This window comes from Petromyzon marinus, chromosome 4, assembly GCF_048934315.1.
Source record: "Petromyzon marinus isolate PM22_M1 ecotype Great Lakes invasive population chromosome 4, UKy_Petmar_22M1.pri1.0, whole genome shotgun sequence".
Lineage (NCBI taxonomy): Eukaryota > Metazoa > Chordata > Hyperoartia > Petromyzontiformes > Petromyzontidae > Petromyzon > Petromyzon marinus.
Genome location: NC_133670.1, coordinates 11,244,362 through 11,262,253, shown reverse-complemented (window position 1 = coordinate 11,262,253; position 17,892 = coordinate 11,244,362). Strand labels below are relative to the sequence as shown.

The 17,892-nt window shown below is 47.0% G+C and overlaps 1 protein-coding gene and 1 long non-coding RNA gene across 2 annotated transcripts; one reads left to right on the top strand and one right to left on the bottom strand.

The window, feature by feature from the left end:
- Positions 1–6,172: 6,172 nt before the first annotated feature.
- Positions 6,173–8,521, top strand: LOC142907114 (uncharacterized). Its single transcript, XR_012930802.1, has 3 exons — positions 6,173–6,366; positions 7,701–7,832; positions 8,386–8,521. It is a non-coding gene; the product is annotated as an uncharacterized LOC142907114 (long non-coding RNA).
- A 40-nt stretch (positions 8,522–8,561) lies between these two features.
- Positions 8,562–15,402, bottom strand: NAGLU (N-acetyl-alpha-glucosaminidase). The gene is made up of 6 exons (XM_032946266.2): positions 14,634–15,402; positions 12,606–12,753; positions 12,143–12,289; positions 11,859–11,944; positions 11,247–11,503; positions 8,562–10,109 (listed from the first exon to the last, which is right to left on the bottom strand). Exons 1-6 carry the CDS (start codon positions 15,188–15,190, stop codon positions 8,908–8,910), a joined length of 2,397 nt encoding a protein of 798 aa, XP_032802157.2. The 5' UTR covers positions 15,191–15,402; the 3' UTR covers positions 8,562–8,907.
- Between the last annotated feature and the right edge of the window lie 2,490 nt (positions 15,403–17,892).

Sequence of the window (17,892 nt, the reverse complement as noted above, 5' to 3'; positions counted from 1 at the left end):
AGCTTTCGTACAGACTGTGTGCAAAGTTTGAGTGTGATCATTTCCTTAGCGTTGATTTCCTCAGAGTCCTCTAGTTTTTGTCCACATGAAGGACCCCTGTAAGATTGTTGTTTAAATTTCTCCAGCAGGAACTTGCTGGATAAGGTGCAGTACAGGGTGCTTAAAAAAAGACGTGTTCACACTTATATGGGACTATCGTATTTAGTGGAAAAAAGAACGGATGATACACTTTAACATGATAACAAATGTATGTTAATAGCTTAAAAGAGTCTCCATTTGTTCGCCATCATTGTCAACACATGCCTGGAATCTTCCCCAGGTGGTCTCCAGAGCCAGGAGGCACATTTATTGTGGTATTGTTTCAATTTCTCAGAAGTGTTAACCTTTTTTTAAGCACCCTGTATAGGAGATTCAGTGAGCTTTCTTGGATAAATACAAAAGATTTCACAATACCGTAAAAATTATCCTTAAAGACTCTGCCGTACGTCCAACATCTGAATGTGATTGTGACTCAAAGAGGCAGAGTGATTACGAGCCCTTGTCATTATCCCGTGTAATTATGATTCACTGCAGCTGTGCACAAGAGCAACCCAATTATTATTAACGCGCCTACAGCATTGTGTCGAGAAGACTGATGAATGACGATTCTAATGCAGAAGGCCTACCCAGACATGAATAATTTTAAAAGTATGTTGGGTGATGAAGAATTTTTAATCTACGCTTATCAGATCACTGAAATAATCACTGACATGCATAAAACGCCCGTTGTCTGAAACCCCATAATAAATAGGGGACTGCAGAGCTTGGGGTATTTTTGGTGCCAGCTCACCTCCTGGCTGCCTTCCATTTTGTCAGTGGTTCCTCTGCAATTCTGAGATGCAATGTGCATGGACGCTACATTAAACTATACATTATTATACTGTGGTTGTCAGTAGATTATACGTAACATTTACGTATTCCAAATTATTAGCAGTTGCTTTGGATTTTCAAAACATCCGAGTTTTTGGTTTCGTGTGACTCAAGTGTGATTAGTGCAAGTAATTGTTTATACAACACATGTGCCCGCAATTAAGTGCTCCCCGTCCATGTCTCTAATTTCACGGAGAGGTTTCAGAAGAACATGTCAATGGAAATCATGGGATGTTTGACGTGAGAAGTCTTCGGTTTAGTACGGAATTTGGCGGGGTGGTACTTTTACTTTCCACATCGTGCTTCCTGATGCTGACATCTGACACCAGCCACCCATCTTCGGTTGAATCAATGTAGGGGAAGCCCTGGATATCAATACATATCACCTTGGCACTGATGAACATGGGCTGAAGATGGTAGGTATCGCAAACTTAGCGGTGCACTAATTCCAGCACAGCGTGGAGGACTTTATCAGGCTGCTGAGCACTATGGTTAGCACCTTCAACTCAATATTGCAAGGTTTAAAGCTTATATTTCAGTTGGTGGTCAAACAAGCACAACATTCCTCTGGGATTATTTAAACGATTACCGCTGTGCTAGTCGATTAATAGACTGGCTTCTGCTATCGGAGTGGTGGGGTTTCCACCACTGGCGGAGGGACATCGAGAGATGAATGCCACCTCAATGCCCATGTGGACAAGGAAACATTTTAACTTTTTGAAATTATCAGAGTCGGCTACTCTGAAGGGCAGAGTTTAAGTTGAGTTGCACATGTTCTTTCAATTGTTGCTTTTGACATTTTGTTGCGTCGTCCAGTCCCTCTGTGGCAATGTCTCTGACCCTCTTCAGCCCACCTCTATAATTGCCTTTCATTACAGGCCTCCGTCTCCCTGCGAAGGACTAAATTGCTATTCATTGTAAATAATTGCACACCATTACATCAAATTTTCTTGTAAGCAGTTACGCTAACAACGTAGACGAAGGTGCATTTAATGCAGGCAGGGCATTATGGAGCTTTGCAGCACTGCGCGAAACAGGTTGTGGCCATTTACTACTATTGTAGCATAGCGTTATATCTTTATTATATTAAATTGCTCCACGCACTTACCAAAATGTCAATTTGCGAGTGCCTAGTTATTTTTTGGTCTCTTACAATAGCACTCATTACACCGCTCTTGTTACACCTTCAAAATATGAATCATCCATTTGTGCAATTTGGTCTGTCGCTTATGTAAATGTTGTGCAAATGTATAATGCGTGTTGTGTACAGTTGGCCGCATCGGTTGCACTATTGTAGAGAGTGGCTCCCACCATTGGAACATGGCATTTTCACCGCGGGCTCCACCATACTTATTTAAGTGGGGAGACTGACTTTTACGCTTTATTCTAAACTTTTTTTTTTAACCAGGTAAGGCCCACTGAGCTACATAGCTCTTTTTCAGAAGCGACCTGGTCACAAATGATAGTTCAATGAAGTGGCTTATCATGTGGAAATGTATAGCAGCCAAACACTCGAAAACGCATGTTTGTAAATGTGGAGGGAAAAACCCGGAGAAATATCCATGCGACCACGACAAGAACACGCAAACTCCACATATGCAGTTCTGCATCAGGGTCGGGATGGAATCCAAGAAGCTCCTGTATACCAGGTGAGATGTTATAGTCCCCCTTCCAGATGCCGTAGCTGCTGCACAGTAGACACGCGATTTCCATGACCTGTCCGAACAGCAATCGACCATCTGATCTTTGGTCATTCCCTTGGTCGCCTGAGTCTTGACCGCAATCTTAAAAACAATGTTTATTCAGGAAAGCCTCACTGAGTCTCAACACTACTTTTAATGGAGGGACCTGCTTGGGAAGTATAAACAACAACTAATTTAGATTGTTTTAATTGCTGCTTCAGTCGTCACCGGGAAAATAAGCCAATGACAAATACCTCTTACACGAATGCTTGGATTGAACACCACAACTGAGTGACACGCGGAGGTGACTTGAAGCTGCGTAGGCTGCGGATAATGAGCAGCTGTGTCACACTTGCAGCTCTTGACGTCAGTGCCGCACAAACAGCGCGCGTGTGCGTCCTGCTTTAGGAAGTTCAAGGACTTTATTTGAAGCGGCTCCACACTCACGAACCTACGGTCCCGAATATGAAACAACAGCAACTGCCCAGAACTACAAATCGTTGTGTTCTACAAAACACCTAAACGCACTCAGGAGCTGGTGAGAAACACTGGGTGCATCTCACTGCTGCCCACGTGCACTCTGCGCGTTCATTAGCCTTGCGGACTTCTCTTGTCTCATATGCAAGCAATTTATAAGACGAGGACGGAATTGTAATAACATTTGGGCTGAATATGAATGTGTATGCACAAGAACATTGTCACATTCTCAAACGCACAATTGACAATCTAAAGCAATTTGGTTAAATAAGGACATCAAATTAATTGCAGCTTCGAGGAGAGGCTCGGGATTATCAGTCATCATGAATCCACTGCTGGATGAAGGCCTCTCCAAATCATCACTATTTATCATGGTCTTGCGATGCATCAATCCGTCAAACACCTGCGAAATGAGCGGATGTAATTACTTCATCTCAACGGGGGATGCCCTCGCAGACGTGTTTTCTGCCACTCCACGTTCGTCTCAACAAATCGACCACTATCCCTTCTCGTGATGTGTCCTTCCCAAGCAGTCAACATGATGTCTCTAACTTATGTTCTATTTTCTTTGCCAATGTCCATATTGATTATTACATGTGCCATAGGTAATATAATGTAAAGCGATTAGTTTGTTGTCCTTCCCCCGCACCTTCAAATAGCATAGTTGGCTATGCACGGTGTGAAAAAAGTTCAATTTTTGTTTAAAAGTAAAGTTTTAAAAAATCGTTCTTATCTGCTCCTGTATGCCTCAATTTCCCATGATTTTGAATCCTGACCTCCATTAATAACTGTCTTAAGGTTACATAATTTTACATGTTTCCGTGTTTCTCTTGAACAGATATTTTCGATTGTTTAAAAAATGTGTTAATGATAAGATATTATTCCTATTTATATTCAGCCCCAGTTTTCAGCCTTCTTTCTTATGTTGTGTATTTCAATTCCATTGTTTGCTATCACGACTAATCATCACATCTGAGATGGATAATATTTTCTCTATTTAAAGTAAATGTATGCCTTTATTTATGTTTAAAAACAGTTTTATTCAGGCCTGTATTTATGAGAAATGACTGAATCAGTTTCCACTGATTAAATGCCTTTGTAAAGAATAATTTACAGAGGTTAGGCAATAACAGCATTTGATATTCATTAGCCTTTCCCAGAATATGATTGATGCCTTTGATGGTGTTTGTTCGTTGCTAGAGAAACATTTCCTTAATGCATCTTGCTCATGCGGTGTGGATGGTTTATACATTTTTAATTACTCTGTTTCTAGCGATCTCCACAAACAATTATTTATCTACGTGTGATAAGAGGCTAATAGGTATAATTATTTTAAGTCAGTTGTATTTAATTTCTGAATACACGTATTGTAGAGGTCCGCTGATATTGTTGAGTGTTGACATGTGGAAGGCGTAATTAAATAAATTTATAAACGCGCAACGCTTACAACCCAGCTTACCACGAGTGTAAGCTCTATTAAACATCCCTGTCTTGCATTTTCTACTGAACTGGTTAAATGTCTGTAAACAGTCTCAAACATCGCGCAGTGGCAGTGAGTTCCAGGCCGATGGACCGCTGCGCACGAAGCTGCAAGGTACAAGTGCGTGGAATTAAAACTATTTTCATTTTGCCAGGTAAGGCCCACTGAGACACATTGCTCCTTTTCAGAAGCGACCTGGCCGCAAATGATAGCTCAACGAAGTGGCTTATCACGTGGAAATGTGTAGCAGCCAAATACTTGACAATGCACGTTGATTCAAAATGTGGAGGGAAAATCCGGAGGACCCAGAGAAAAAATCCTCGTGACCACGGGGAGAAAGTGCAAACTCCAAATATTCAGGCATCGTCAGGGTCGGGATCAAACCCACGACCTCCTGTATACCAGGCGAGGTAATTAACATCTCATCACCACGGCGTCCTGCATGATCGGGGTCACCATAAGCTGCCGAACGAAGATGGCGATTATTGACAATGTAGTGAACCGGCACACACATGTTCATCAGACAATGGGGAGTGGATTGGTGTACACAGCGGTATACGAATGTGCACATCTTGGAAGCAATCCTTTGTTTAATTGGCAGCCAGTGCAGGTCATCATGCGGCTGAGTTCAAGACAGACTGGAGTGAACGTAGATCGACGGCACTGGCGCAGATGAAGACACTATCAGAATTCGTTCCCATGACTGGTGATGAATGCGTGGACTAGTGTCTTAGCTGCATCAAGTCAATGAACGGCGCATTGTACGCAGCTGCTGTCCTTAGTAATAGCACCTTCTCGCAAGACGTTGTGTGTAGAGAATGTCAGTGCAGGATCAAAGTTAACTCCCAGGCAATTGACATCAGCAGACAGTGGAATGTCTGTGCCTGCCAGGGTGGTAATCCGACACTGAACCTTGGCGAGTTGCTGCCTGGTACCAAGCCAAATGAATTGGCTCGAGAAAATACATATGTGTGAGGGGGCAACACTCTATCCCATGAAGATTGAACAGGTGGAGTCCACATTTTTGCTGTATCGCCTTCTCCTGGCAAGCTAGGGTATGACACCTCAACGTCCACGGGAACGTTTGCGTGATCCACCAACCCCCGCCTCCACAGTGGTCGATTACAGGCATGTGGTACTGCCGGCATAGCTGGATGTTAGAGTATATATCTGAATTAGTGTAACTTTTAGTGGTTTGAGAGCATAAATGTTAGCCAGGCAACTCTATCCAATGTACCCTGAAAACCTAAAACCTATATACAACACCATGTGAGTTTGTGAGTCACCCAAGGACATGAAAGGGTGACAATAAAAGCCTGGTGACATTAATATTGGACAGATAAAAGAGTAGTAGAAGCAGCAATAAAAAAATAAATTCCCGTCCAGAGCTCCTTGAGGGCAGAAGCACAAACAGCCAGGCTTGCGAGTCTACTCACAAGACACAAGACGGTAACAATAAAAGCCTGGGGACATCAATAAAGGACAGATAAAATAGTAGCAGAAATATCAATAATAAATAAATTTCCTCCGTAGCCTCTTGAGTGCAGGGGCACCTGCAGCCGGGCTGGGCACAATGGGGTTGGTCACGCATGCGCCTATTCTCCCTTATATAAAGAACGTCGGCTCAGCGAGCAGGGAAGTCCCCCTCCCAGCCCTCGTCCCATCCCTCGGTCGGTGGCCGCTCTGCTCGTCCACACGCAAGGCTTCCCCAGGATGAAGAGCACACGGGTGCTTCTGCTGCTGGTGGCGCTCGGCTCGTGTGCGTGCGGAGCGTCTGTCAACTGGAAGTCCCTGGAGGACCCCATGGCGAGGGAGATGGTATGGATCGCTTAACAACACTATTTTAAAGTATGTATCACCAGTCATTGGTTGCATGCAAGCGTTGATGTGTTTTGTCACAGCTTCTACCTGGTCAGGTGTACAGCCATTGTTTGGAGCGCTTGACGCACATAATTTACGGTGAAGAACACAATTTTGGATAGTGGCTGACTTGACCCATAATCTTTGGTGGGGTTATCATAATCGTTACGACTTTGTGGGACACAGGCGGAATATTTTAAACTCCATTCCAGATTTCAACATTTTAACAATCAAAATAAGTATGTAGTGTGTTATTGTAATTTAATGTAACTCTATTGAGATTGGTAAACCTGTAAAGGTGAACCACGAGATGTGTCGACTAAAATTTAAGGGCGATTTTGACTTAATCCGGGGTGGCTGAATGGAGTCAGTGTGGCTGAACCCTCAGCTGGTTAGTGCTCCGGTCTAAAATGTGAATATTAGTTAGGGATAACATAATCAGTGTGAATTATATTTGTAGCACCCATTGTGGAAAATCTGCATCGACTGACCCTCCTTGCACCATATCCATGCTGCCAGATTCCAGATGCTTCTTTGAGGTGTGGTAACGGTTGTTTCAGGAGGACCATTAACGTTTACGCCTTTTGGCGTCCTCTGGTCTAACACCATTTGAGACGAGGCTCAAAAGAAAGCTGTCTCTGGTTTGGACCAATCAGTTTCAAAGACAATGCATATATTATCAGAGTATCCTTTTTGACCACAAGTATTGTGGTTAATGTAGACATGATTCCTTGTGAAAGGTTTCAGTTTGGTGTTTTAACAACTTAACACCTGTTTTGTTGCCAGATAAAATGGGAAAACCTATTCTCAACACCCATTCTTCGGATATTTTATGGAAAATTAAGATGTCAACAGGATTTCATGTTTTATACTGGTCTCATCATTTCCTCATGGACTGTGATGCTCTCAATAATACGTGCTCAAAAGCAGGATTTTTCTCCTTTGATACATACTAATAGGTGTGTTCATGTGTGTAAATCTATTGTGGCAGCAATGTTATACTGCTAAAGCAGACTGAGTTAAGATCCTGGTGACTGAGATAAAATTGGAATCAAGGAAAATAAACAAATGGTAAGCTGTGCATGAAACTGTCCTGGACTTCTAGGTTTCCAGTATTAAATAAATACATGGTGGAATATAAAAGCATCAATAATGTGAAGATATAGGCAGCCATGCTAGTGCTGACCATATCACCTCATCCTGTGCAGTGCTGGCCTTGGTAGGTTACCAACAGCATTTGAACTCAGGTCTTTATAAGGCTAAAACTGTCTTTGTCTTTTATGCCTGTGCAGTTTCTACGGACAATGCAAGCATTTCTTTATGGCCAAGCCAAGGACGGTGAGACAGGTGGCACACCGGTGTTCCCATCTGCCTGGCAGCCTCGACGCCCACCCCTCACCTTCCCCCCGCAGTCGTCTTATATGGTGAGCACCAGGCACCCAGGGCAAGCCTTGGGTCTATTTGATGGGACCAAGGTTTCCATTGAGAAAGGGAAGCGGCAAAGAATGATTGGTTTTGAATGAGTCACCTGTGGCCAACAATATATATAACGGCGCAGTTCTGCAATTACTTGCTCACACCACTGGCGTTGAAAGGGCTCCACTAGAGGGAGCTATGGAAAACCTGTCCAGGGGGTATTTAGCCTACTCTTCCACACTCGCCGGATGTCTTGGAAGAGGTCAGTCACCCACTTTATCCCGCGACACACGACCTGCCGATCAACTGTGTAGCCATTTATTCTGATGGATGGACAGAGGCAGTGGAGATTGGTTCAACTGCCGTGCAAGGAAATTGAACCGTGACCTCTGGATTGCAAGCCCGATGTGCTAACTATTAAACCAGCATCCTCAATGTCTCCGCACCTCCGATTAGCACGGTTGGCGACGTATGGTGCGAAAGAAGTTCAACATACATACTATTGCTGTTCTACCTGTGATCATTTAATTTAACGTCATTTTCAATTGTTTTTTTTTTCAGATGAAAAACTACTTCAAACCGAAACAAATGTCCAAGATGAACGATCTTGTTTAAAGCATTATGTTATCTTTATGAATATCTGTGTGTGTGCATGTTTATTGTTTAATTTGTTGAAATAAAACAGGCATTTCCCATTGCCCGCGTTTTTTCCATGAAAAATAACAGTGACACATGTCTTTATTTCAAAAATATGTATATTCTGTTCAAACATTTATAAAAAAAACAATTATACATCTTCTTCCTCTATTTTAGAAATTGGGTAAATTTTGCACGTACCAACTGGTACACACCCAAGGCAGTTCACCCATGTGTGCAAGCAGTATCTGTAAGAATGTTTTTTTTTGTTTAAATCACTGAAGACCACATTATTAACCGTGTAAATATAACCATCAACCATATAGTGTCCCTCGGGGTCTATACATCCACTGCACATTATGTGCATGACACACAGGTTATGCCAGGAAATGATAAGCAATCAATATGAAGATAGTGCAAAGTGACTTATCATACAAATAGAAGACATCACGCTATGCCATGCAGGTAACTCTTGTACTTCTCAAATAGCTTTCTGGCAATGCTCAAGGTGTCTCCCACGGGTTCTGTGGGGTATTTCTTCCCATTGGACACAAAGGCGCTCTCCAGTAGGAAAGCCTGGGCATTAAACTCATCCTGGCGGAAGGGCAGTCCACTGCTGACGCTCTCCACGAGCATGTCGACAAAGCGCTTCCAGCGTGGGGCATAGTAGTCCTGCACTAGTCCCGCCCACTGCTTGTTGCCATAGTCAAGGATGTTGCCTTTGGGTCCCCACAGCGTGATCTGATTGCGGGCGTTGAAGTCGTACATGGCGGCCTCTGAGGGCGACGTGGCCATGGCAGCCGCATCGCGCAGCCAGCGACCCAGCAGGAAGTGACCGTCGCTCGCCAGGAGGGCATCCAGGTCAGGGAAGAGATCCTCGACAATGACGCCACTCGCCTCAAGCAGCTCGCGGAGAGAACGTGCGGCAAACGCAGCGCGCACCCTCTCGTAAAAGTGAGACACCAGCAGCTGCATCGCTTGCCGACTCACGTCCGTCAAGTCGTAGAGAAAGGTCTGACTCGAGTCGAACTGCTCAGAGGCATTCAGCAGCAGCTCCCACGCCAGGGTGAGGTCGCTGGCATTGTACCACGTCGCCGTGCTCAGCTTGAGCGACGGTCGCCACACGAGCGGGCTCCGGTTGTGGTCCACAACATCGGTGGTGCAGTTATAAACACTCCGGAAGAGCAGCCTCCACGCCGCGACGGCGTCCGCGTTTGCCACTCCGTACCTGCGCGTGCCGTAATCGCCAGCCCAAGTCGCGAGGTCCACCGGCTCATCGCTCCACCCCTTCTCATTCATCAACTCGTACACCACGTCGTTCTGCTCGATGCCCTCAGGAGCGAGTCCGGTGCCCACCATTGTGGATCCCTCGAAAGCGCGTGCGGCCGCCGGTCCCGTGTTCACGCTCTCCACTTTGCCAAATAGACCGTGGTTGCCCCCGAAGTTGTGCAGCATGCACCAGATGAACGGCTGGCCATAGAAGGATTTTGTCATTTTGTAGACAGGGAAAGTTTCCGCGAAAAGGTCGAGTACCAACATACTGCCTTGAGGGACGCCCTTAAGCAGAGCCTGAACTTGGGGTGGCTGCCAGAAGTCTTGGTTGTGGTAGAACAGCCAGCCTTGCATCAGCCACACTGCTTTGCTGTCCACTGATTTTGGCGAAAAGAGAAATACAAATTAACCTTATGGCGGGACCCCGGGGTCACGTACGCCCCCGGCTCTCGCATAAACTGCGTTGCGACGTCATTTTATGTCTGTTGAAGGCAAACAATACGGCAATCTATTTCTCTCGACGAGCTCTACACGATGCGCTAATCAAAGTTTTGTTTCTTGTGGGCATTCGTCCTCACTGCGCTTGGACGATATGACAACAGAATGATCCACGCCAGGTAGGTCGCGGTGTTTATGTGCGTGGTGGGACGGAGTTGCCAATAAATAATTAATTACGATTTTGACTTCTGTTTATTCGGGACCCCGGGGTCCTGCCATAAGGTTCAAATGATAAATAAAAATGCTGTACACTTGTAGCAATGAAATTTGTTTCGGGGCTTAATATTTAATGAGAAAACTGATACAATTTACTGACATTCGGGTTTAAATATTTATGCGGTAATATAATCTGGTGGAATGGTAGTGGCAGACTACATGACTGGCTCGCAGAAGATTTAATATGTTAATCCCGGTCAGGTGTTGACCGTCTTGACCCACTACCACAGTCCTCTGAGGTTTATAAAACGAGTACAGTGCCACCTTGTGGGAAGTGAACGATGGTTGCACTTTTGGAGAGAAAGGAACCTGAACTAAAACAAAACGAAATGTTTTTTTTTATTTTACCAGTAAAGCCCACTAAGCTGTAAAGCTCTTTTTTTAGAGGCGACCTGGCCACAAATGATAGCTCAACGAAGTGGCTTATCGTGCGGAACTTTATATCAGTCAAATAATCTAAATGCATGTTTATTCTGAATGTGGAGGGAAAAACCAGGAGGACTCTGAGAAAAATCCACGAGACCAAGTGGAGGCCATGCAAGGTCCAAATATACAGGCGTCAGAGTCGGGATCGAACCCACGGCCTCCTGCATACCAGGGGAGGAAGATGGCATCTAGCCACCGCTGTGCCCAACTGATTTAGAGCCACCAATTAAAACATTAAATGACACCAAGGTTACTGCTCGTTTGAGCAGAGAGGCTCTGTGACTTTGTGCTTACAATAAGTGCATGTTTACGAGTTTGAAACAATAAGGCATTAATGGTGGGTAAAGCATCAGGTGCGAACCACTCACTCCTACCGGCTGTCATGGACTTGTAAATGGAGGCGCTCAGGCTGCCAAGGTAGGTGGGCTCCGAGGAGGAGGGTGTGTTTTCGTTGAAGGTATCGGCACTGTACACATGGTCTGTGCCCAGCGTCGCGATGATCCTGGAAAGGAACGCGCTGCTGATGGTGCGGAAAAGTGGATCCTCTGGGCTCAGCAGGAACGTGCAGGAGCAGTTGCAGTCAAAGTGGCCCCACGTGCCTAGACGCGTCACGTTGGCCTTTGGAAACACCCTACAAGAAAAATAGGACATGGCATCATGAATGATGGCCTCCTCCCACACAGTGATCGTCCTTGAAAGTTGTTCATTACAATGCAAATTGCTGCTCCACAGCAGTTATATAGCAATACATATAAAACCTCCATAGACCTAGTTGAAACATTCAGAATTTTCAGTTTATTCCTCGAGTTGTCATGATTGCAAAAATCAGTCATATGATAGCGTAAAAAGGACATTTTAAAATAAAAAAATAACCATCACAAAAGTCGAAAGGACCACATTATCCAGAAAATCATTTTGTTTCACAACACATCTCTACATCATCACGAGGCACAACTCGAGTCTTGTGACCCTGCGCGTTCGCTCACCGAGTGATGGCCTCAGGAACATGGCCAGCAAACGCGGGGAGGACGGGCATCATCCCAAATGAGCGCATCCGTTTCACAATCTTCATCTGCAAAACACCGCATCGCAACAGCACCCCAATGCCTCACTGAAAATCACAAGAGCACGCTTAACGCGATTCGATAATGTTCAAAGCGTGGGCAACCGAACAGCGTGTTGGTTTGAGTCTGGGGAGGAAGTATTGCAGCTTCGTCTGTGTGCCTCTGTTACGTAAAAATGCACGGGGGAAACATCCGGAGGCAACAACCTGAAGTGCAAGCTGTCCTTGGTGCCAGCTCTGCGGCAGTGGTCCTGCCCAGCTGTGCAAGTTGCCCATGCGCTGCCAGGCCAGAAAGGCAGGGCCCACCGTGAATGCATCGATCTCTGCCTGCGTTAGCCCCAGCGCCAGGTAGACCTGGAGTCACACGCGAGGGAACAGCGGTGGTTTGAGCGTCGAGGAAGAACATCAATGTCAAGGCACCAAAACGAGGGCATGTGAAAATGCACTCGAACAATGGAAGGTTCTGCACTTTGAAAATGGTGTGACGAAGGTCAGCGAGTGTGCAAATACGTAACCGCAGATACAATTTACTAATCTGCACAAAGGTTATGTATATACAGTACATACAATAGATACATTGTCACATGAATTAATGATTTCTCAATCCAACTGAAAGTGCAGCTCGAAGGTCTTTATTCTCAGAGTAGAATTCCACACTGGCAAGCAGAACCTTCTGCCAAATGGCCTCCTGTCCGGTGAGGGCGAGTGGGAGGTTGATGCCATTCAGGACCATCCAGTCGATCTCCTGCTGCCAGCGCTTCCAGCTCCACCACACAGCCGAGTAGCTTGGGGTGCACACGTTCTGGTAATAGCGGAACCTGAAAGTGCACAAGCCCCGGGTTAGGGGTCAGGTTTATTTACATCAGGGTTCAGCCAATGCCCTGTTGCTATGGCTGCAAAAACGACATTTGGAGGACCAGGGAAAATGTCAGATGAGGTGCCCTGTGGCTCATTCTGAGGTCCATGATGTCCTTTTTGATGCTACCTTAGATCCGAGGACTGGGGCAAACAGATCCACCTGCCCCCGAACTCGGCCGGGTCATGTCAGCGTCAGGCTAAATGCAGGACTATGTTCTCTTGGTGTTTTAATTGGGGTTAATGTCAGTAGTATGTGGCATTGTTTCTCCATCACCACATAACCGTGTAGGCTGGTGGGCTAGGTTTAAAGGATTAGATGTTCACTTGAGTGTTGGGGTTAGAGGCAGGGCTATATTCTGTTAACATTGTTCCTTTGAATAGGGATAGATTTAGGATTGGTCAAACACGCCTCTTCCCGTGAACACATCATTAGCGGAGATGTGGAGAATATAACAAAATAAATACATCTTCACATATCTGTCCCTCCACGTAAAATAGTCTTTTTTAACACTTCCCATCAACCACAAGGGCTTCTGAGAGTGCATAATGTAAGAAACATTGGTTCAATACAAGCAAACCTTTTTTTATCAATACTTTCGGACATATGTATGAATATATATACTTTCTTCACGTGAATGTCAGTGTAATCATTAGATGCAGGTCCATGTCTTATATTGTCCTCTAAGCGGGTGTTTCAGGATCAGTGTGTCAGGGTTACATTTTTCTCTATTTTGCACTCCTATTTGGATAGTTTGTATTGTTTGAAGCTGTAACTTGCTGACCCGAATATACTAGATATCTGTGAAAAATAGCTTCATAGCTCATCGGATTCCTCCAGGATAAATAAAGATTTTGATTCGAAAGGGGTAGGTCAGTGTCAGGGCCCTGGGATGTGTCACGATGAAGGGCAGTGTCAGAGTGAAGGGCAGGGTCAGTGTCAGAGTGAAGGGCAGTGTCAGTGTCATAGTGAAGGCCAGGGTCAGTGTCATAGTGAAGGGCAGGGTCAGAGTGAAGGGCAGGGTCAGTGTCAGAGTGAAGGGCAGTGTCAGAGTGAAGGGCAGTGTCATAGTGAAGGGCAGGGTCAGTGTCATAGTGAAGGGCAGGGTCAGAGTGAAGGGCAGGGACAGTGGCAGAGTGAAGGGCAGGACCAGTGTCAGAGTGAAGGACAGGGTCAGGGTCAGAGTGAAGGGCAGGGTCAGAGTGAAGGGCAGTGTCAGTGTCAGAGTGAAGGGCAGGGCCAGTGTCAGAGTGAAGGGCAGTGTCAGAGTGAAGGGCAGGGCCAGAGTGAAGGGCAGTGTCAGTGTCAGAGTGAAGGGCAGGGTCAGTGTCAGAGTGAAGGGCAGTGACAGAATGAAGGGCAGGGCCAGAGTGAAGGGCAGGGTCAGTGTCAGAGTGAAGGGCAGTGTCAGAGTGAAGGGCAGGGTCAGAGTGAAGGGCAGGGCCAGAGTGAAGGGCAGGGTCAGTGTCAGAGTGAAGGGCAGTGTCAGAGTGAAGGGCAGTGTCAGAGTGAAGGGCAGGGTCAGTGTCAGAGTGAAGGGCAGGGTCAGTGTCAGAGTGAAGGGCAGGGTCAGAGTGAAGGGCAGGGCCAGTGTCAGAGTGAAGGGCAGTGTCAGAGTGAAGGGCAGGGTCAGAGTGAAGGGCAGGGTCAGAGTGAAAGGCAGGGCCAGGGTCAGAGTGAAGGGCAGGGCCAGTGTCAGAGTGAAGGGCAGGGTCAGAGTGAAGGGCAGGGTCAGTGTCAGAGTGAAGGGCAGTGTTAGAGTGATGGGCAGGGTCACTGCCAGTCAGTCAGTGGCTGTGCTGTCCCCGTGTCCTCCCTCCTCCTCCCCCTCCCCCCACTCGCCTGTTGGGGCTCTCCACACGCACAAGGGCCGGCACCCGGGGCAGGGGCCTCGGCAGGCGAAGCTGCGCCCCGGACCACGACACCTGACAGCCGCAGTGGCGCTTGAGGAAGAAGTAGAGGCCCGAGGCGGCCGCCACGCCGCTGCTGCCGCGCACCTCGAGGCGGCCGTCGGCGCCGCTCTGCAGCTCGAAGGCCCCGCCGGGCGCCGCGCGGGCCACGGCCGGGTCCACGGACACCGAGAAGTCGCCCGACCGGCCCGGCAGCAGCCGCTCGATCAGCAGCTCCACCGCCCTGGACTGAGTGCGCGGCTCAGCGGAGGAGGACAGCCCGGACACCCCGGAGCCCGAGCCGGGGTGCCCCCCCGGAGCCCCGTACACGACCCCGAGCCGGCAGAGGAAGAGGAGAGGCCAAGCGAGCCCCGATAGGGACACGCGGGGCCGGGTGCCAGGGTCCCCGCCTCGGCCCGGTGGGGGCCCCCGAGCGGAGGCACGGGGACGCGGGCTGGGGAGGCATGGGGAACCGCAGGGAGACGGGCGATGGAGGCCAAGATCACCCATCCGTTGTCTTTCTGATTCTCTCTCCTCTCCTTCCCCGCACCCGCCGTGTTCAGGGCGGAGCGAGGAGAGGAAACACGCGCGCAGAACCGCCCTGAAAGCATGGCTGGGGGTGGGGTGGTCTCACTTGACATTTGGGGGCATGGCTGGTTTTAAACATTGCACAGACGTGTGTACAACGAGCACTATTGCCACCGTCGTGCAAAAAAGCCACCAAACACTTAACGAATAACTGCATTGTGAACTTTCGTGTTATTTGAAACGTATGCTTACCTGGCCTTGTACTGGTTTATGATCGATTGTTTCGTCATTTAGAGATTTTATTATTGGGCATGGCTGTGTTACATGGGGGTCTGGGGGCATTGCTGGGATCAATTTATGTCCCAAAGGTAGGGCCGGGCTACACAGGGGCACTGGTGCATAACAAGGTCCGATTGGGATGTAAATTGGGTCCAGGGGCATGGCTAAATTTAATAGTCATCAGATTATAACAGATCATAGCCAGGCTCCACGTGATGGCTAGGTTACACACGGGTCCATGGACAAAGTGGTAAATTGTGACTAACCAGCCCAGCGTTCTTCATTGCCAGGCCCGCAAGCCACTTGTGGCCCCCGGTGGCCTTTAGTGCGGCCCCTGGTGGCCTTTAGTGGGGCCCCTGATGGCCTTTAGTGCGGCCCCCGGTGGCCTTTAGTGAGGCCCCCGGTGGCCTTTAGTGAGGCCCCCGATGGCTTTTAGTGAGGCCCCCGGTGGCCTTTAGTGAGGCCCCCGGTAGCCTTTAGTGCGGCCCCCGGTGGCCTTTAGTGCGGCCCCCGGTGGCCTTTAGTGAGGCCCCCTGATGGCCTTTAGTGAGGCCCCTGGTGGCCTTTAGTGTGGCCCCTGGTGGCCTTTAGTGAGGCCCCCTGGTGGCCTTTAGTGAGGCCAGACTGTCCACGACAGAGTTGCCCGTCCGGCACCGCGAGAAGGTAGGGAGTTGTTTTGCCAGACACAGACACACACACAGACACATACACACAGACAGACACATACGCAGCGTGCTAACCACTACACTAGAATGCGTTAGGTTTCCACACACACAGACACACACAGACACAGCGTGCTAACCACTACACTGCAATGCGTTAGGCTTCCACACACACACAGACACACAACAACCGCCATTCGCCACTAAGTGGCGGTGACGTCACCACGACGCTTGTGCCAGGCTATGTGCACCCTGAGGCCACGTGAAGTGTCGAACGCCCGCTGGCAGGTCACGGGGCAGACCCAGGTGCCACGGGTCAACTGAGATGACTGGCTGATGCACCACCTGTGCCCCCTACTGTGCCAACCCGCTGTGCTTCGGCCACCCGGCGCTCCGCTCGTTGTTGTTGTGAGCGCTCACAACAACACAGACACATACACAGCGTGCTAACCACTACACTACAATGCGTTACGCTTCCACATGCGCTGGTCACATGACAGATTTGACGCCACAGCTCACTTGCCGTACAAAAAATAAATGCATTATTGAGCTCCCCCCCCCCCCAAAAAAAGTGTATTTTAATAATTTTTGCATGGTGTGCAGTCTGGAAAGTACCCACATGGCAAATTTCAAGTTTGTTGCATGTCGGGAAGTATGCTAAACATTTGGAACAAACATAATCCCAACTTTGCCTTTTAAATTGACGGCTGTGTACGAAACACCACCTCTCACGAGTTTATAATTAACTTGCCATGCCTTAAAGATGTACTTCCTACATTGTTATCCACCTGCACATTTTGATAAGGTACAGTATTTTAATGAGGACAATAGTAAAGTGCTTTTCATGATTTTAAAAACGTGTTCGTTTTACCTTTTTTCTCCTCTTGTGAATGATATTTTACAAGGCGGAGAACACCGATGGACAACTCTTGTAAGACACACCTGGGAAATGTTAATTTAAAGACCAAAAGACTGGCAACTTAGGAGAAATTAAAGGTTATGCAACCAAAGGTGTGGTGTTAACGTGTTTCAACCAAAACTCTATATAAACCTGTCATTACAGGACTAATTATAAATCCCTCGTGGTTAGGTGTGTGCTAAAAAACCACACACCTAACCATACATCTCAGTAAATTTTAGATTTTAAAAGCCAAATTGTATAATACAGATAGTCCACAGTATTTTTTAATTGGAAGAAATATATCATTTCCAATTGGCTACCTCCATCACGTCATTGTAATGCACCCTCCAAAGTGGATTCATTTTAAAAGCAGAGAAAATGGGTACTGTAAACCACTCTACTGCAAACATAAATTAAAATATTTTGATTAAAGTGTCGGGAAAGAAATCAATACATTTCATGAATTAAAGCAATATAGAACTATTATTATCCATGCCCCTATTATCTGTGGGATGTGTTGGGTCCACATAAACTACAATTATCCGTGGCGTTCTGTTTAGTGCATTTCGTTTTTCCAGTCCTGCTTTGCGGAATGGCTTCCGATTATCCACAGAAGATAGAGTTAATCAGCAAATTAATCATATTATCTGCAATTATCCATGATTTCCCTCGCAGATAAATAGTCAATTTACGGATTACACAATGGATAATAGTGCATCCGATATTCGTCCCCACATCACTACGGATAAGAGGTGTTCGTGTTCTGTATTTCAAAATAGTGCACGACCGATGTATTGAACCCTTTTACAGAAAATAATATGAAACACGCAGGACGCACGGGC